Consider the following 20915-nt stretch of genomic DNA (forward strand, 5'->3'; position numbering starts at 1 on the left):
AGGCAGAATCCAGAACTTCAACAAACTTGTGAGAAACTTGTGTAAGGAAACTGAAAAGGTTGGATTTAAGTCAAACAGTTGAAAGAAATATAAATGGCGAGGAAATACATGCAAACTTTGGATTTTGAAATTATTAATAAATAAATCTCTGACATTTTTTTTTCCTGTTATTGTGACATTTAGCAGATAGAAATTATTTTGGACCTAAAACAGAAGAAGTTTGGTCTGCTTTAACTTCAGACAGTGAGAAAAATGTTGTGTCCTTTTACTAGGTGCATGTAAACGTCTGGTTTCAACTTTAAATGACTGTTTCAAACTTAAAGCTTTGGCTTTAAAAGGGAAATCTGTGGTGCCGTGGTGACTGAAAGTGAGCCCCCAAAGGAGATTTGGCTTTGGACCTCATAAAATCCTCAACCAGCTCTGCTTTGTGAAGCTCACATCCCTTCATTTTTCATAATTCCTTTAAAAGTATTTCATACAAATTAGCTGTTCTTGCAGAAGTCTCATTGAAAAGAGAAATTACATGTCAGATAAAGCATTTTATCACCAAAGAAAGACCAGACATTGTACATAGAGAAATTGGGAAGATGGTAGAAACAATGAATATTAAGTGGCAAAGTATCTAAAGCTGCTGACTAAATTGAAACAGTATATCCTGAGGGGAAAAGGTTTCCAAATTGCTAATTACTGCCTCTGAAAGGGGCTCTGTTTCTGATATGTTTGCTTGTGAAAGACTTCCACTTAATGAAGCAGTGGCTCAAGTTTTTTTCTTCTTTCTTTTTTTAATATTCCCACTCTCTGGTTTTCAGTATTCTCTCTGGGCTTTCCTCCCAGGCCAGAACAATGGTGGACCCAGGAGCCCAGCTTCCCCACAGGCCCCAAACGAGAACAAGCCAGGAGCTGGGAACTGACGGAGCCGCTCAGCTTGCTGAAATGTGGAGGAGGCAGATAAGGGGCCAGCGGCACAGAGAGGCCCTCTCCCCTGGGCCCAGGGGGAAATTTGCAGTTATTAAGAGAAGATGAGAACGATTAAATAGCTTTTGTACTCGTTTTCACAGACTTTTCTTTTTTATTATTTGGGCTGTCTTCATCTGATAGATGAAAGAAGTGGCAAATGACTTTCCTGCCTGATTCTGCAACAGCACTGGCTTTTGAAAGCAACTCTTCATTACAGAGAGCTGTCTTTTAGCAGAAAAACAGATATTGTGTATAAAGTTACCATAATGAGATTACTTTCTGCAGTACCTTGCAAAGCATCTATATCCCCTAAACTTTTTCAACAACAAACTTAGATGTATTTTATTGGGATTTGTGTGATAGACCAACACAAAATAGTGAGTACTTAAGTGGAAGGAAGATAAAAGATTTTCTTACATGTCTTGTATTTAACTCCATCCATCATCCTATGAACTCTGACCAGCATTCCCACAGTATGGTCCTGCCACCACCAGGTTTCACCACTGGAATTGTGATTTCCAGTGTTTACTTTACTTCCCACGTGCATATAGCTTTTTAGGATAAAAAGATCCATTTTTGTCTCATGTGACCAAAGCATCTTCTTTCATATATTTGCTGTGCCCCCCAAATGGCTCATGACAAATTTTCCTGTCAACATATTTTTGTACCCGAGTTGAGACTTTTTGCATCTCCCCCAGAGTTACCATGGATGTCTGGGTTGATAGATTTATGATTTTGCCAAACTCTTTCCATTTTTTAATGATTGGTAGAATAGTGCTCTTTGAAATTTTAGATCAGAATTTTGCAAAACTGTTTTAAAGCTACAGTATGTAACTTTTACAAAAATACATTTTTACATATTACTTAAAACTGTCATTATGTCGTAACAGTATAATATGAAATAGATCCTTTGTGAAAAGATCAAGCTCCTACATCTCCTCCCTGAGATTGAGGCTCCTCCTGGCTCTGCTAATCAGAGCCAGGAGAAGCATCTAGAGCTGTCAGTCAACCTCACGTATGCGCTGCTAAATGTGCTAATGGCAGAGAAACAACCTACCATGACAGAAAAACTGTTTATCTGCGTCATCGGTAGCTAAGCCTGAACATTCATGGTAGCTTCTGATGTGGCGAACCACCTGTAACGTAGCAGAGATCTGGGAAGGTTGAGAGCAGCATGTACATGAGGATGATTCACAGCTCTAAGACCTTCCTTCTGGCTCTATTCAGTTGTTACTGACCAGGAGCACTGTATTACTGTAGTTAACAGCAGGTCCATTAGGAAAAGTCAGTCAATTTTTCACATATCTGTCTCAAATCACACTATCAGGACATCAAAAGTTTTAACAAATATGTAAAAAACATATTTTTTTCGAACTGTAAAAGTTTGAAAACAAAAAAACTTTTTAAGCAAAAACAAAAGTTTTGTTTTGCTTAAAACAAAACTTTTTTGTTTTGTGAGACCTTTTCTAAACAATTGCAATCTTTCTGAGAATAGGATAGAATATAGATTTATTTTATGGCACTCATATCGTTCCAAAAATGATACCATCAGACAACGATATCCAGTGTAAATATAAAACATAGTCTGCAAATAATGACTTAATTTACTAAGGGAAGAAAGGTATTCAAACCTGGCCACCCTATTGCTACATATAACTTGTGAACAAGACACGTAAACTCTTCTGATTCAGGCAGAAACGAACTCCAACCTCAGAGCATATTCTGACACTACAGAGACAGTTTCATGATAAAAAACCGAACGAGTCTAAGGACGTCGTGTAACAGAGGTCAAAGAGTTATCTGGGTTTTGGCAGACCTACATGTGGCTTCCTATCTGCATGAACTCGTGTTGTTTTGGAACTACGTCACAGCGAGGCGGAGCCACCTGATTGGCTGCACTGCAGGGCGGAAGTGCGTCTGTTTTCCCAGCTGGGAGCTGAAAACAAAACAAGACAAGCAACGACTGGTGAGTGTTCAGAGCCTTTGGAGTGTAATTGTTATTTTTAGCTTCATAGTAGATATGTAGAGATGGTTTCCATGTGACAATGACCGCGTTAAGCGCTCATAAATGGCTCGGTTCATTGGTGGTTCGGGAGATATTTGTCTGTCCTTGTGCCGAGCTCACATGTGAGCTGTTATGTAACAGCTCAGAGCATGCAGATTACTATAGCGTGCCTCTGCTGTTGTTCTGCTGCAGTGATGCTGCAAAGCTGCCCTGCAGCATAACACAATGGTCATAAAGACATTTTAAGCTTTTCTTGGCGGCTGGAAAAGTGCACACGCTTTTGGTGGTCTCCTCTGTACTGATGTAATCAAATGAGAAGCAGCTCTTGTTCGAGCTTCATCAATGCTTTGCTGCTTGACTTAAAATCACCCTGCTGTTATCTCTGAAAGGCTGCATAATTAGTGAATTACATGTGGTAATATAGAGAAATCAGTGGATCAGAGTTTTCTCTTTTCCATTCAGATTTTTCTTGTAATCTCCTGTGAATGTTTTTCATTGTTACTTAAAATGATGAAGAACCTCAATCTGCAAGCTGTACCTATTGGTGTTTTAGCACTCTTTTCTTGGCGCCAAAAATGTGTAATCTAAGTCCAGCTATTCTTGACGTTTTTAGAAATAACTCTGTAGCTAATGTGCAACAATCAACTGACCAGAGGTCAATTTTGATAGATGATTTGTTGGTAAAATAGTACAAAATCAGTTTGATTTTTTATCCATTTTCATCCATTTTGGTCTATAAACACATCAACAGACAGAACGTTCTTTGATGTTTGAGCTTACTCAGAAACAGGTAAAAGTTAAACAGAGAATTTGATTTTTCATAGTTCAAAATAGTTATTCCCAAGCGTGGAGGCTGTCCTTCCAGGTCAAGTCTCCTAATTCTTGGAAAAAACTTGATAGTAATATTAAATATTCAATAATATGAACACTTTCTAAAACTGTCTGACTTTCCTTTTCGAGAATAATCAAGTATTGTTAAGTTCAGTTTGATTGAATTTTTGAGTTTCAGTGGCTAATTAGAGAACTAATTGACCCCAGGCTTGTATCACGTTCCGGTTAATATAAAAAATTAGGTGAGAAAAATAATGTAAAATTTAAAATTTCTCCACTTTGTGGATTCTGTGATGCACAAACATAATTTTTTTGTAAACTAAAATTGCAGTTATTTCTGATAAGGAATTTAATTTTCTTTTTAATTCTATTGCCTATTTTCATGATACATAAAGAGAAATTAGCTGATGTTTGAAAAAAGGTAGAAAAAGGCAGGCATAGAATAGAAAATAGAGGATTATCTCTCGATGTGAGTTTTTATAACTTCCAAAACCAGTGATCTTCAAAGAAGCTGCTTCTTCTTTGTTCATCAGTGCTTTCAGATTGCTGTGTTGTGTATTTGTACATCAGTTGACTGATTTAACTCTTTCCTCTGTGGTTTCCAGAACCATGATGGATGAGCTGGTGCAGGACCTGGTGTCTGCACTGGAGCAAGCCTCTGAGCAAAACAAGTTAGGGGAGCTGTGGGAGGAAATGGTCCTCAGTCCACTGCAGCATCGGCGACAGATCCGGCGGCGCAGAGGTCGGAAGCGCCTTCACGAGTCCTCTGTCTATCCGGTGGCACGCAGACGTCGCTGGATTGAAGCCTCTGAGTCCAGCCTGGATGAGGCTAAAGAATACAGGGAGAACATATCCTCCACCTTCACCACCGCTGTGGCAAACCACAGCGACTCAGATGATATGGCCACCACTGACCACTGGCCTCGTGTCGTCGGCGGCCCTGTCAGATCCAGACACCCATCTTGGCCAGAGTCCGATTCCTTCACCGACAGTAATCCAGGACAGCCACTCAGAAGACGCAGGAAGGTCAAGCGTATGACTTCTGACATGACGGTCAGACTTCAGCAGAAGTTGCATGATGGAAAGAAGAGGCACAGGCCATCTAAGGTTCAGCATTTGTCAGGAACTAGGAGGAGGTCGAGCAGCTGGACTGGACCTGAGAGACAGACAGATGGAGGCAGAATGATGGGAAAGGAGTGCTGGAAAAGAAAGATGGCGAAGGAACGTAGAGACGGTCCAGATGAGAACATGTCTGATGGGTAATGTGATCTCTATATAATTTTCATGTTGAAAACTGCATTACATTTTTATTTTATATTAAAAGGAAAATAAGGGATTTTGATGCTGATTTCATCAGAAAATATCTATAAAACTTTACATGTTGAGTTGGCCACATCAACATAAAGCAGATAATTTTGACCGAGAGGGAGAAAGATAAATGGTTTTAAATATTTTTACCAATAGATAATCTAAAAGTGTGGTGTGCATATGTACTCGGCCCCCTTACTCTGATACAACTTAATAAAATCCAGTGCCACTAAATGCCTGTGGAGGTCACCAAATCAGTAAACGTGTGTGTGTAATTTAAACTTAATATAAATCCAGCTGTTCTATGAAGGCATGTTAGAGAACATTAACAAATAAGAAGCATCATCAAGGAATGCACCAATTAGCTATGATAATCTATTAGAGGATTGGTCAATCCATCATCTGAAAATGGAAAGAGTATAGTATTACTGTAAACCTTGTTTTGAATCAGTAACATAACAATAAACTATATTGAATTGAAATTATTGTGAAACATTGTGGTGGCAGCTTAGGTGAGGTTCACCTTGCATCAGGACAAAAACCCTAAACGTACAACCAGAATTTCTATTAAATAGTTTAGATCAAAGCATAACCATTCTTTAAAATGGCCCAGTCAAAGATTGCAAGTCAGATGCTGATAAATTAAATGTTCACTTTAGGAATGATGAAGCATCTCCATGTGCAGATCTGGTAGAGACAAAGCCCTAAGCGACTTTCTTCCATGTGTTAACTCAGAGGGACTGAAACACATGGCAAACATTTTAGATTTTTTCTGAAAAGTTTGAAAACCATATGTGTTCTTCCTTTTCATTTCACTTCATATTTTTGTACTTCTTTGTGTTGGTCAGTCACATTAAATCCCAATAAAACAACAAACTAATAGTTGCGTGACAAAAAATCCCAACAATTCTGAAGGGACTGTTTTTAGTTTAAGAATGAATAAATTAACAAGTTACATTTAAAATGATCTAAGTGGTAATCAGTCGCGTTATTAGCATTCAGCCTGTCCTCTTAGCCTGAAATCATTCTTCTTTATTTTGAAGTGTTGACATTATAAATGGATGACAGTCTTCATGCTTATCTCTTTTACCTGCTATGATGATGAGGGAGGGATCTTTGGCAGCTCTGCCCTCAGGCATCTCCCAGCTCATTATTGCCCTTTGAAAACTATTGTCACAAATAAATAAGTGACTTGGTATGGTATTGATTTGTTTTGAAATATATGCCTGACTTTGGGTTGGTAATTAAAGTGCTGTTTGTCCCACAGTCCCAGAATAAACTCTCCTGTGTGCATTTCGTTTCACTAAGCTAAGTGTGGATCTTACTTTCACCAGAAAGGGGCTTTATAAGCCAAATTGATTGTTACATTATATTTAGTAAATGTATAAAAACAAGAATGAAACTGCAGATGTAAATGTAACCTTGAAAACAGCTGTCAAATTGGGTGCCAATTTTATACTTTAAAGGGGCTGCATTATGTATATTCCAGGGTCATGATTGCATTTTATAGCACAAAGAAGCAGCTATGTTACCTTCAGTTGTTATAAAAATGCTTTATATTTCAAACATAACTTAAAAGAAATTTGACCTCCCAATGTAACACCTTGAAATTGAGCCTCTCTTCAAAGGAAAGAGGCTTCTCTTTAAGTAGCTCTTATTTTTTTGACACTCCACCTTAATGTTTCTACAAATCCACACACAAACTTCTAGTTGTATTTTTAATGGACATTACAAATACCGTTGACATTAATCCATCCTCATAAATCACAGAAACAGGCTTTAATACCCTTTAAAGTCTTCTGTCTCGATAAACCCATGGTTTAGACTTAAAAGTGGTTTCAGCTGACCACAGCGTTGTGTTTACATTCTTTCTGTGCAACTGATACAAGCTTGTGTCCAAAGATGAGGACAGGCTTTCCACCTTTGAGTTGATGTATGGTTTCACCTATTCATAACACAGTTTCTAGTTACATCCTGGATGCTGTAGTGACGTGTGCTGAGTGACGATGGTTTTCCATAGCAGTCTTTAGTCCATGTGTTTATATTGATCCTGGTGGGATGACAGATTGTGATGCTTGTCTTTTGCATAGAGGTTTTCTTCACACTCGTTGAGTCTTTTCATTGTACAGTCCTACACAGAAAACCCATACTTTTGTTATATTTTCCCTCTGCTGTTTTATGTATTAGACAAAAAAAACTAGTGCTGCAAACAACAATTATTTTAGTAATCTATTGTGATTATATTGATTATTCTAATAATTTATCAGATTAGAAAGTTGCCATATTATGCAGATTTTAATTTAACCACCTAAGTTTTATTTATACAGTTTTAGAAATATAATGTAAGACGGAAACAAATTAATAATTCAATTCATTTTTAAAATAAAAAAATAAAATGCTTATTTCCTAAACTGCAACAAAATATGTACTCTCTACACATTTAACGTGATCATTTGTAGCAAATAATGCAGTATGTGAAAAGCTCAGCCTTTTTTGCTTGACTTAACATGAATATAGTGTAGGGCTAATTTTTTGGATTAGTTTTTGGATTAGCCAATTAACTGGATATCAAAAGGTGATTACACTGCAAAAAGCACAAAATCTTGTCAAGTATTCTTTGTCTAGTTTCTGGTGAATAAACAAGAATTTTTTCCCATGTTATAAGTGAAATAATTTGCCAGTGGAACTAGAACATTTCTATCAATATTAAAAAAACACTGACTCAAAACGAGCCCCTAGGACTTGATGAAAAGTTACTTGTAAGTTAGTTTTGTCTTATTTGAAGTGTACTAAGACATTTGCGTTAGGAACTGGACCAAACATACTTGATAAGATTATGTGTTTTTGCAGAGTACCGGTAATAGGAAATTTTATTTTATTTTTCACAGAATTTGAACTGAGTTAAGCTAAAAATGCCACTTTAGGAGTTCTGGGTAGAACAGGTTTAGCAACAAAGAAGGTTTATTTTCTCGTAAATGCAAAAATGTATATATTTTAGCAAATTTTGACTTAATTATTGCTCTGAGTATGTTATGTTTGCCTTTTTTAGTCAGTACACTGTTGTTGGCGATTAATCAATTACCAAAATAGTTGACAAATTTTTCAAAGATCAAATAATCACTATTAATCTGATTAATTGTTTCAGCCTTAAATATAATGGTCAGCTTCTTGTTTTTCTTCAAGTGCTTATTCTTTTTGCGGATCTCATTATCATCTGATCATATGAAGCACATGAGCAACTGAAGTAGCCGTTAATGGAGCAGAGAAAGCTTTACGTCTTCAAGTTTAATTTGTGCTGACCTCTTCAGCCCCTAAACGGTATTTGTTTTCTTACTTTATGGAAAAATCAATAGCCTTTCTGACAGAAAACAGCCCAGGAGAAGAAATAAATGGGAGCGCCTAAGCGTGCTGTCAATCATTTCTCACTTACACAACTGCAACAGTCTTGATTGCTGCTCAGTGGACTGCCACTCTGTACTGAGAGCTGAACAATCAAACGGTTAAGCCTTGATGGAGGCAAAGGGGTATTAACAAATGGCAGCAGGGATGAGGGGCTGACAGTGTTACAACAGCAATATTTATACTTTGAGGCTGTGTGGTCCATTGGATGTCAGACACAGATGCCATTGTTGAACCATGTGGATGCCTTTGGTCTCTTTTCATACTGTTAACCTTTTTCATTTAGAGCATTTGGTCTGCTGAAATGTGTCCCTCCTCAAGGTCACTCTCCTTATGTGCACACCGAGTTGAGCTTCGCCTTCAGCCACCCAAGTGCAGGGAGAGCAGATGTTGGAAGCTCCAGTTGGACTCCACATCCTTGATTAGACCTGGCCCTGCCTGCTGGCACTGAGGCCACCTGGCACCCAGGCTGGCCCAGCAAGCAGCCCTAACCTGTGGGTAGTGGCTTCCCGGGCCCAGCCTCCGTCTCCAGCTGTGTGCCGCTTATGTTGATGTTGACTTCTTGGGAGGAAAAAAAAACAAAAGCCTCTCAGAGCTTGCTCCCCTCTGTTGTGCTGTAATTTAGATTTTGAGAACTCCATGAGGAGTTTTTGAGGAGGCAGTTCAGCATTTGGTGAAGTTAATTTTAATAAATCTCTGAGACTAATCCAATTACTGCAGCTCAGGGAGGGTGGGATAACCTTATAATCAGACACCAATGGAAGAGGGCACAGATTTGGGTTGAAGCGACTTGTTTGAAGAGCTCGCAGATCCATTGTTATCAGCACTTTGCTCTCCTCCAACGCTCGTCTCCTTTATTCCTCTGCAGAATGAGCCTAGGCTCAATAAATGGTGGCTTGCCTGTAATCTCTGTGCAAACTGGTCTGCCTCTCCCAGGAGCTGAGGATTATATCCTAATGATTAGTGCTCATCTGGATACTGTGTTTGGCTTCTCCTCTTTGGCTTGTGTAGAGACAATTGGGCCATATGGGGAGTTCAGTTTATCTCCCTTAACTATGGAGTTTTGCCCTTGCTCCCTTTAACATACAGTGTCTAGTAAAAGTACTCATACCCACTGAACTTGAAATTTTATCCAACAACAAACAACAGTATATTTTTATTAGGATTCTATGTGCCATACTAACACAAAGTAGTCCATATTTGGTAAGTGAAAGAAAAGTGATACATGATTTCCAATTTTTTGACTAAACATATCAAAAATGTTTGAGGTGCGAGTTGGTACGTTGGAGAATGCCCCTTCACTCCAGTTTTTGCTGCAAGCCAGCGATAACTGCTCTTAAAGTTGAACCTCCTCCCAGTGTCAGGTGTTTTGCAACTTTATTAGGTTTCCTTTCATGATTTTCTTGTATTTTGTGTGTTCAGATGATGGCAATTGTTAATTTTCATCATACATACAGTAATGTTTGCATATAGTCAAAAAGGTTCACTTTCTTCTTCGTGTTTGTGGTATTCTCTTCGTGTCTCGGGTAAACTTCAGAAGAGTCTTCTTATGGCTTACTTTTGGCAATGACTTTGTTCTTGTCACTCTTCAGTAAAACATTGTTAAGTGTACAATTAATAGTTGTGATGTTAACCGATTCCCGTATCTGAACTCTGGAGAACTTGCTTCTCCATGGACGCCTTGGACATCTTGGCTCTTCTCGGACTTGGGCTCCCCCTACCCTACCAGTCAGTTTAGTACTTTTGAAATCTAGTAAATAATCTCAGTAAAGTTCTAAATTCAAAAGAAAAAAATCTATATTTTTAAATACACTATAAATTTGATTTATCTCTGGCAAAGGTCACCACTTAAAGAAAACATATTTTGTCTCATGAAAATGGGTTTGTCAGTTTAATGAGTCTCTCAATAAATGTTAATACCCGTGTTTCTTATACATGGCATAAACTTTCTCCAAAAATCTGAAGAAATTATTTTTATTTTAAAAAAACGGAAGAAGAAATGTGTTCCTTGCTGGTCCTTAACAGCATGAAATATGCTAACACCATAATAATTGTCTTTGTAAATGTCCAAACCTGCGTCCTCCACTGTACTGTGTGCATCAAATGTCAGCAGATGTTTCCATCGTTACTGAGGAGCGGCCCGGGGAATCAGTCTGGAGAGACGGGGTTGAAGGCGTTGGATGAGGGAGGATGGGGGAGGAGGGACAGTCCAGGGCTGGGCCAGACATCTTCCAGATTCCCAGGAGATGCCGTCTCCCCTTTTGCATCTGCTTCTCTTGGATGTTCGGGGAGATGATGCGCGTCCATCTGGCCACAGATCAGATGGACAGTCTGGATGGACGTTTTCTTATCCTGACGTCACTCAGAGCCCTGTGCAATATGGCGAAGCTCTGTATCAGCACATATCGAACCCTCCAGGTGTCTCCTGCAAGCAAGGTCAGAGATGATAAACAGGAAGCAATCTGCAAGAGAATCAGGGAAACTCAGCTTCCGCTCCATTAGAGTAACACAAAGTTCAATTCTTAAACAATACAGCTGCCACTGTCGAGTCAGAATCCTTGACATTTTTGTCATATAAAATGCTTAACGTTTTGCTGTAATTAATGACTGCAGCTTATTTCTCTTTATTTGTTATAAAACAAATAAAACAAATTTTTACAGTATAAAACTGCAGCGTTCAACACTCTGCAAAATCATTAAACCACCTCTTAAATGTACTTTCCTTCCAAGGCGCAAGTCTTTCTTTTCAATTTTCTAAAACATCTAAATTGTAGACATTTTTAGATTTTCTAAAACATCTCCTGACCTTTATTACTTTTGCTAAAAAATTTTAACTGACGCATGACAGCACAATTTGTAATGCAAGTGGATCAGTTATTAAAATATTTATCTTCAGAGCAGAAATGATGTATTAACATGTTAATGAGAAATGTGTCACTGTAAAACATAGTTACACAGTTATTGTAAAACAGATATAATAGTTTTGGAAGTCACATTTAAAACTTTCTGTCATTACTTATTAAGGCTGGTGGGATTAATTGTGATGTTTCATTTATTGAAATAATCATCAACTAATTTTGTAATTGATTAATTGTTTACTGGAGTATACAAACTCAACAAAGTCCATTTGCTGAAAAAACAACATACTCAGAACAGCAATGAAGCCAAGTCTGTGCAAAATAAGTATATATTTTGTATTTAAGATAAAAAAATCATCTGTCTGTAGGTAATTTTTTTTTCCCAAAAACTTCTTAAGTGGCCTAGTTTTAGCTTCACCTGGTTCAAATTAATAAGAGGAATTGTATGTTATTTCATTTTAGGCAATAAAATGCAATTTTTTTCATTTAAAAAAAGAATTGAATCACTTGTTTTTTTTAATGTATTTCTAACATTGTATAAAAAAGGCTTATAATGTTAAATGAAAAATCTGAAAATACTGATTATTTTCAATTTGATTAATTATCAGAATAATTGATTGAGTAATCAATTACTAAAATAATGATTTAGGTGCCACCCTGCAACTTATATTTTTGGCTACCACTCTTAGTGACTGGCATTATTGAAATAGCAGTTTCCAAGTGTATTCCCTTATGAATAATGATCTTAGCTTTGAGATTTCCATTAAGAGGGGTTTGCCGGAGGGTGTGGAGGGGACCAGCAGTGGGGCGGTCTGGATGGTAAGCGATGGCAGCCCACACAGCAGATGTCAGCCAGTTGCTGCGTGGAAGTGGTGGCATGTCTGTGGATTGCTGTGTGTGTGAGGGGCACACCCAAAGGGAGGGGCGGCCAGGGGGACTGTGCTTCTCAGTGCTGTCATCCTCCACAATGTGGGCCAGATTAGATTGGAGCTGACAGCGGAGGATATTCAATTAGATTGTTCGTGTCACTCAGTGGCTTCGATCAGAGTCCCTCCTGATGCCTTTGTGTTCGCCATCGCAACGAGGCAGAAACACACAGCGCGCTGTCTCTTTGTGTCATTTCTATTCATGTCGACCTCCGGCTTTGCTCTTTTTCATTATTTTTGTTACTGAATGCCACATTTTAGATATTGATATTTCAGGGGCCATGTAAATTCTTAATTTACATTGTTCACTTTTCAGATTCCATAACATTCATCCGACCTCCAAAGAGATCCAAACAAGTCTTAGATTCTTATTCTCTTTTTCCCTTGTGTTTTTTCTTTGAAGGGAAACCAGCAGCACGTGCAGCAGTGACCCCGGCCTGTTCACCAATGATGAAGGAAGACAAGGTATCACGAACTGATCTGCCTTAACATATAGCATTTTATGAAAAATTTGTGAACATGCCTGTGCTCAATTCTGAGTGAATTCTGGGGCTGGATAAAGAGGTTTGGCTACAATGGGCTGGTTGCTGGGCACCCAGGCGACTCTAATAAGACGTTGTCATGTCGTGTTAATGAGCGCTGAAGCCTTTGCTAATCTCATTAGCCGCGGTGGGGCCGGGCGGCCTCTGATTTAACAGTTGTCACTACACCTTGACTGTGAGAGGCATGGTTCCTGTGGACAGTTTGCAGAGTGACAGGCCTGAGATCAGCTCGCTGTCTGGGGAAGAACCAGTGTTGTCTGGTGCTGTGCAGTCCACTGAGAAACTTCAGGCTTTTAAATTTGCCCACAATCAAAATGGTTTAGAAAAAAACCAATGTTTATCAGGCGATATCGCTCCAATCAATACTGCATTTACCTTCCCATGTGTGCAGGTGATGATGAGCAGAGCGACTGGTTCTTTGAGGGGGACTGCGGAGTCGGCCTGCTGCCCAACTGGGACTCTGACAGTCCACTTTCACTTGAGGATAGACAATCCTCCACCAACTTTCTCCAACCTGCACAGCGTGCTGTTAGAGGTGGTCAAAGTTTTTATATTTCTTTTTAGGGATATAACTGGGGGACTCTGTGATGTTCAGACTCCATGTGGGCGAGTCTCCGGGTTGCTGCACAATTTGGAAAAACTGTCAGAGTTTTCCAGGTCTGCATTAATATGAAAAAGTGACATCCATCCATACTTCCAAATAGCCAGCCAGTTAGTGAATTGATTGACTGGCTAACTAGTCATGTCTTTCTTTATACACTCTGTGCCTTTGGCTCTTATTTCATTCATCATTGCCAGAAATGTAAACAGTTTCATTTATTTTATATCAGAGTACAATAAACAAAAAAAAGTATCCATTGGTTTCAGTCAGCTGTGAGGAAAAGGAGATAAAGTTATTTTTTACTTGTTGCAGGGTATCATTCACGCCCTAAACGATTGGCTTGCTCTGCTGCCTGCTGCATCAGGCGGGACAGGAGGCGTCTTCCTAGAAAGGTAAAAGAAATGTGTCCTCATTAATGTTAAAGAAGCCGAAAACTGTTGTACCAACTTTGCTTTGTTTTGTTTCAACTTTTGTTGAACAGAGCAACAACATGCCGGTGTTTGTGGAAAGACTGAGACATTTCACTGCAGATCATTGCCAGAGAAAGTAAGACTCACAAAGAGATCCTACTGAAACTGAGGTTGCCATGTGGATTTTACCATTCATTGTTTCGTTGCATCCTTTTAGATTCTGGCTGCCTTCTGTTGGGAATCAAGACAGAAACCAGGCATGTTATGATTTCAAATCCTTTTTATGTAATTTTGCTTTTGTTCTGTTAAAACTTTCAATGTTAAATTTGACACTTGAAATTTATAGCTGAACCCTTTGTGCCCACTACCGATGTGTCCCAGTGACATGATGTCAGAAGGTTCCTATGTCAGATGTTCCCCTCCATCCATCAGAAGCAGGTAGGTAATGACAAAAGTTAAACAAAGCACCATTGTCTCCTTTATTATTGTTTGCAGATTAAAAAACAAGTATATATATATTAATTTCATTTGCTTTGGAGCAAATACACACTTTGGTTACACCTATTGTATCTTGCAAAAGTATAGTTCATTATTTTAAAGCAGAAGTGAGATAATAATGGTTGTTTTTTTAGAATCTGTGGTATGTACCAGAATTGTGCTCTCCACAAGTATGCCATTATTGGAAGATGAAATTTTGTGGCTTTCTTTTAAAAGGAAAGCCACAAGTAGTATTATTTGCTATATTTGACAATGGCTGTATAATTGAGACCACAAACATGTGGAAGAACATGTTTTACATACATGCTATTTGAGGCAGAAAACTCAGCAGAAAACTTTGAATAGACCATCCCCACTGTGACCCACTGTTGTGAGAATCACAGTGTAATAAGGATTTTTTAAAGCTGGGATATGTAGGCTGTTTAGATTTTGGAGGAAATTGAACTTGGCTAAATACCAGGAAATCTGAAAAACAACAGCTACTACAACTACTTCATAACTGTACACTACTAAATGCTGTTTGTAGCATAAAAACCCAGCAAAATACATTGATGTTTGTGGTTGTGATGTGATAAGACATGGAAAATACAAAATGGTGTTTATACATTTTTAAGGTACTGTAACTACATGGTAATTTTTAGTTTTATGTATTCAGAGATGAATGGTCAAATATATTTGTTCCTGTAGCTAATATTTTGACCAAATAAAATCTGTCCCATAATGAAAATCTAGTTCCAAAGTTCAAGCTAAGCCAACAACAGTAAGCCACTGAAGTACCTCTCAGATTCGCTTCAACTTAGTAGTTTTCAAGGTCAGGTTTTACAAATAGAGAAGTGCTTTGTTGACTTAATGTTGATTTAAATTCCACCATTTCTGGGTCGGCAAAGAAGCGTTAGAGAAATCCAAAAGATGTTTGTCAAAGCGTCTCGTCGCTCCCAGTCTTCCCTGGAACAGTTGGATCTGCATGGGGAGCTGTTGAGGAACTGAGCAGCCCTCTTGGCCTGGAGACTGTGGGACTTCTCATTGTGTTGTTTTCACTCTGCCTATTTATGGTGCATTCCTAATTTTTGTTTCACACACACATATCCACACCCCTTTCCTTCCCCACTCTCTTGGGTTATTTCACAGAGCGCTCAGGCTCTTCTTGATGAGGGGCAGAAACACGACTGCTATGAAAAGCCCCCGACTTCTTAGGGCTTTCTTTTCTAAACTGGCCCTTTCTTCTCCACCTGAAAGGTTCCTTCAGATTCCAGTTTAAGGCATTGTGAATACTAATTTCTCCTATTAAAAAGCCCTCATATCCCTGCCATGCTCTCATTTGAATGACAGACTCTGGGGAGATCTCTTAATTCCTTTATAGTGGGATTCAAGACCCTTCACTTCAAAAAGTATAAATCATACTCCCAAATGAATGAGGGAGAGAGTGGGAGGGGATTGACGAGAGGGGCTTCTGATGTGTTTCGTTGGACGGTACAAACTGAATCCGTCTCCCCGAGGTGTTCAAATCCACTCTCCAGTGATACGGCTGCCTTGTGCTTACGACCCAACTGCTGGGTCAGTCAAGTTCATCCCAAACAATTACATGCAAACAGAAATGTCTCTTAATGGTCGGTTTTGATTGGTTTTGAGAGATATTATTACATTTTCGTTTTCCTTGAAAATGTAATAATACCGCTTGAACTTTTCACGTTTTTTCACAATACAACAGAAACCTTTGATGTATTTAATGGTATTGTATGCGACTCAAAGTAGTGAGTTGAGCACGTCATTTTTAAAAATTTTGCAAATAAAAAAACATTTCAGAACATAATTAGTCAAGAGGGTTATGGTAGCTCTGGAGGAGTTGCGAAGATCGAAAGCTGACAATCTCTTGCATTAGTTGTGCACTACATATTTCTGATTTTCATTGTTGGTAGAAATTCTCAAGAAGTCTTCAGAAATTTAGCAGAGGAAACAAGAGATATGGAAGAAGCTGCTTAAGTAAGAGAACACAATTTGTGCAGAACAATAGCCTAACAATGCACCATCTTCTACATGATACATGGAAGTGACAACATCATTCTGTGGGCATGCATTTCTGGATGGATGTTGCTACATACAGGGCAAATGTGGAATTAAACACTGGTGACTGGTGCTATGTTGGTTTTTGATGTGGGCTGTTTGGACAGTTGCCCAGGGCAGCGTTAGAAAGGGGGTAGACCCTCAGGAACTAGAAAATAAAATATATATATTATCTGTTAGTTGTGCTCTGAAAAAGATTGCAACTATATGCCTGTGTGGAGTCCTAGGAAATCAGGTTACTAATGAAAAAAAAACTTTATCTCTGACCCAACTCTGACAACCCTGAGAACTGTCTATTGCATGTAAGATACTGACCACTTATAGAGACTCTATTAGACCTCAGGAAGTTTTTTTCTCATGGTGATTTGTACAACAACCCATTTACCACCAAGGCTCAATCCTGGAATAACCCTGAAACCGTTATTCCAGGATTGAACCTAGAATAACTGCTCAATCCGTTATTCCAGATAAAACGGATTGAGCTGATTTTACCAGTAATTTTACACTGGTAAAATCACAAATTACCAGTGTGATTTTCCAGAATGAATCAGGCTTTAAATCATTCTGAACTATACCACTCCTGGTAGTGGCAGGATCATGCTGTGGGACTGCTTGCTGCTGGAACTACTGTTGCACTGCACAAAATCTAGGCAGCAATAAAGGATGTAGACCTCTTCATTTTAGCATATCTATTTATGTTTTAGAGTGTTTTCTTCTTATCTTTGAATCTTTGTGGTAGCAGACGCAGTGTTTTGTGGGAATAGGTTGCATCGGGTCCACTGGCCACTTTAAAATGCATAACTGCCTCCCACCCGAGCTGCACAGGTCTAGCATCTTTTAGCTATTGACTTATTTATTCCTAAATGACACTTGCGCTACGAGATAAATCATAGTCTTACACCACTCCCTTCCCAGTTTTCATTTTAATTGTGAGATCACAGTGTCAGCAGTTAGTATATTGGTGTGAGTGGCCTATTGATTATTGATTTGGAGTTATTGATTATACTCCCTGGAGAGCCTAATCCTTTCTGATTCATTTGAATTCCTCTATTAATCTTGAGATCCCGCTCACACCTGAAGCAGCATGTACACTAATGAAAATAGATGGTCGTTTTTCTAACTGCGACTTCTCCCTCTGCTTTTGAGTCATCATTTCTAATTGATATATTTGCTTCTGGATGTGTGCGCTAAAATTACAATTGACCCCGTGTCAGTGCTGTTTTACTTTGCACCCTGAGGGACTTCATTGTGTTTTAAAGTCTCATATGACCTAAAAAAATCCATCTTGTGCACATTTTCCTCTGTGTCCTTGTGTCTTTGATAGCATTTAGTTGTTGGCCCCCTTTTTGCTGCAAAGAGCCTCAAAGTCAATCTTTGCTCCTGCATCGCACTTAGTAAATTTAGACAGACATCTGTCGAGCTTTTGAAAACTGATGAAGTAACAGATGTTAAATAATATTAACACTGCAGTGCTTTTTTTTGCACAACTGCTGACAGTTGTAGCTTGCAGTTTCTGCTGAAATAATTGGTAGTATTTTCCCCTGCTTAATGAGCCAGCTGATAGTTTTCTCATGTTTGATTAGGATTGTGCTGTGTGCCTCAGTGGGCTCCGGATGGCCCTGAAGAGGCTCCGTCTCCCAGCACTCTGCAGCAGGAAAGGGCGCTTTCCTCCCTCCAGGCTGCAGGTTGGCTGCATGTCGCTGCCTCGATGCAGTGAGGAAGGAGATAGAGGGATGGCCCGCCATACATTAAGGCCAAATGCATCACAGTATTACTTTTAATGCCGCAGGCGTGCCTTGTGAAATAATGCGACGTTTAAATGTGGATCGATTTTGGAATTAAAAAGTTAGTTTGCAAAGATTTACTGTGGGGAGTTCAATGTCTGAGCTCTTTATCAGGGGCGCAAATGGCTGGTTATGTGCTGTCCGACAGAGGTACGATTGAGGGATCGATAGGCGCGTGATTTACTAACTGGAGTACAGGTAATCAATAAGTATAAAAGTAAATGAAATATGCATTACTGGGATTTTATTAGAGAAAGGTAGCAGGGAGAGAATAACGGTCAGGCCATTTATTTTTATATCTATTGATTATACAACATAGGGACTTCGCTCAAAGCATGCCCTGAACAGCTCTCAACACCCAGCGCCTGCTCACCCGTCATGTGATTTATGGGTGTTGAGGTCATGGAATGGGTTGCCAGTTAAAATGCTGGCCTGATAGGACCTCGCTGTACAATGTGTCTGTAAGAGATGTGAAGCTTTATGCAGCCTGGTGTCTGAAGGGGATCTCCTACTTTTCCTCTGTCTGCATTTCTGCTGTTTTAAGATATTGTCTTGAAGATTTATTGAGATATTCAGTTCATGTCACACTTTGTTTCTATTTGTTTAATGTAGTCTATGAAGAATATTAAAGATATAACATTACTAGATATATTAGCATTTTCTTGACTTGCTTAATTACAAAATTTATGTTATTTTTTAAAAAACAACTGGTTACATAGTTTTGAATTTATTCAAAGTTTTCTCTAATCCACACAGATTCAAAATGCATACACATAGCTAACCAGTTTAACTTAGCTCTACTGATTCTCACTCAAAGAAGAGATTGCATGCCAGATGCTTCTTTGAGGCATAAAAAGCATGTGATTAGTGGAGCCACTTGCTAAGGAACATTATAACCAAGATTTGCTGGAATGTATGATTATATTTAACCCTGAATGTATATATCAGCCACAAGTTACAGGCTGAATTATCATTCCACCTTTGAAAAAAAACTCAAAAAATTGTAAACTCTATAATAGTACGACTTTAACACATGATGAATGTTGGCCCTGATTATAACGGTCTCACCTGAAAACTTGACATAAAATAGATGATAAACTGAAGGATGATAATTGTCAGGTCTTTTTTTCTTTTCCTAAAGTTATGACTTGCAGATACTATTAATCAAGACATCTTCAAAAGATTACAAGAAAGTCTGGCTTTGCAGAAAATGTATAGAAAAAAAGATTCTGTTAAAACCTTTGAAAAATATTATGTAAAATTAAGGAATATAAAAGACACCATAATTGCACATTTCATCTTAAATATTCATGTCACTTCACTCTTGCGCCTACATTAATACTCTCTCCTACCTCCAAATTAAGGCACAATACTTGAACTTAAATTGTTCTCTCCAATATTCAGAGCTATTGAGGTCAGTGATGAAGCTTTTCTGCTTGCAGTGATTCTAACATGATGCACGTAGCCCAGAGCAGGGTCATGTGTTTAACACAAAAATAGCTCTGATTCAGCATCGCTACTCATTTAAGAGTTTCAGTTATGGGAAAAAAGCTTAATGAAGAAAAATGTAGACATGACAAAATGCATGGATGACTGCAAACAAAGTGTGTTTCCAAATGTGCAGTGCTGGTTTTTATTGACTTTTGTAAAATTATTTCATGATTTGGTGATGTTTCTGTCTCACTGGCCCTCCAGGCAGATTAATTTCATTCCGGGGCTGTTTTGCTCGTCTGACATGCGGAGGAAGAAAGAAACAGAAGCTGTTTTCATCACAACATCAGGTAAGAGCCTTCACACAGTCACACATCTGCACTGATTTGTAGACCACGTCTTAAAGATGTTGAAAAGGGCTACTGTATTACATATGTTTTTCTGTAGTTTAGCAACTTTGGTTAGATGTTATTTTAATGCTAGTGTTGCAATGTAACACTGACGTGATTTTCTTTAAACAGACTTCTTGGGATAACGATTTGCTTTGGTACAAATTACTGGTAAAAGGTTTTTTCCTGATTTTAGGATCCCTTCGCAATTACTAGACTTAGTTTTCTATTAAAATTTCATCTGATTGTCTGTCCATTCGTCCATCTAAGCAGGAAAGCCCTAAATTCATAATAAAGTTCTAATTTTACACTTATAAACAACTGACAAGTTGTAAAAAATTGGAGTTTGAAAAGACATTGAGTATTTACATGAAAAATGTGTAGGAAATTATTTTTTGCCCTTACTTATTATTCTATATTATTAAAAACAAAGCTGGTTTGTCCATCCCAGTCTATTACCACAACTCCACTCTAGTCTCCAGCTTTAAATTTTCTTTTTTGTTCTTCTCAGTATGGTTATTGTCAAGACAAAGCAGAATGTTCTTTTTGGAACATGAAAGCAAACATTTTTATGAAACAATCTACTTGAGTGGTATTATAGGCTTGTATCAATAAAAATGGAAAAGCAGTAAGGGGAGATATGAAATGGACATTTGTGATAGCACAATAGCATTTTACAAGCTATTGAAAAATGTCAGATTTGTTTCTTTTTTACAGCAGAAACTATCCTCTGCTGTCTCTGTTTGTTTTATCTTTGCCTAAAGCAGATATAACCACAATGTTTTAACTTTTTAACTAAGCCATTGTCTCTGGACATATGTTTGCTTAGTCTTCCTTATGCTGTTTCTTCTCTAATGTGCTCTAATAACTGAAATTAAATTGTTCACAGTTGGATTTTATTTACTAAATGGATGT

General features: G+C 38.3%; 1 protein-coding gene across 1 annotated transcript in view; it reads left to right on the forward strand.

Annotated features, from left to right (window-relative positions):
• The first annotated feature begins 2855 nt into the window (after positions 1-2855).
• The window catches only part of gpatch2l (G-patch domain containing 2 like), a 28787-nt gene continuing 10727 nt past the window's right edge, over positions 2856-20915 (forward strand). The window contains exons 1-9 of the mRNA XM_023352823.1: positions 2856-2923; positions 4399-5052; positions 12688-12749; positions 13218-13361; positions 13740-13819; positions 13909-13973; positions 14055-14094; positions 14184-14275; positions 19876-19961. Coding sequence (XP_023208591.1) covers positions 4403-5052; positions 12688-12749; positions 13218-13361; positions 13740-13819; positions 13909-13973; positions 14055-14094; positions 14184-14275; positions 19876-19961 — 1219 coding nt within the window. The 5' untranslated portion in view covers positions 2856-2923; positions 4399-4402. The remainder of the gene's footprint in view (positions 2924-4398; positions 5053-12687; positions 12750-13217; positions 13362-13739; positions 13820-13908; positions 13974-14054; positions 14095-14183; positions 14276-19875; positions 19962-20915) is intronic.

The sequence above is a fragment of the Xiphophorus maculatus genome, chromosome 19 (assembly GCF_002775205.1).
Source record: "Xiphophorus maculatus strain JP 163 A chromosome 19, X_maculatus-5.0-male, whole genome shotgun sequence".
Classification (NCBI taxonomy): domain Eukaryota; kingdom Metazoa; phylum Chordata; class Actinopteri; order Cyprinodontiformes; family Poeciliidae; genus Xiphophorus; species Xiphophorus maculatus.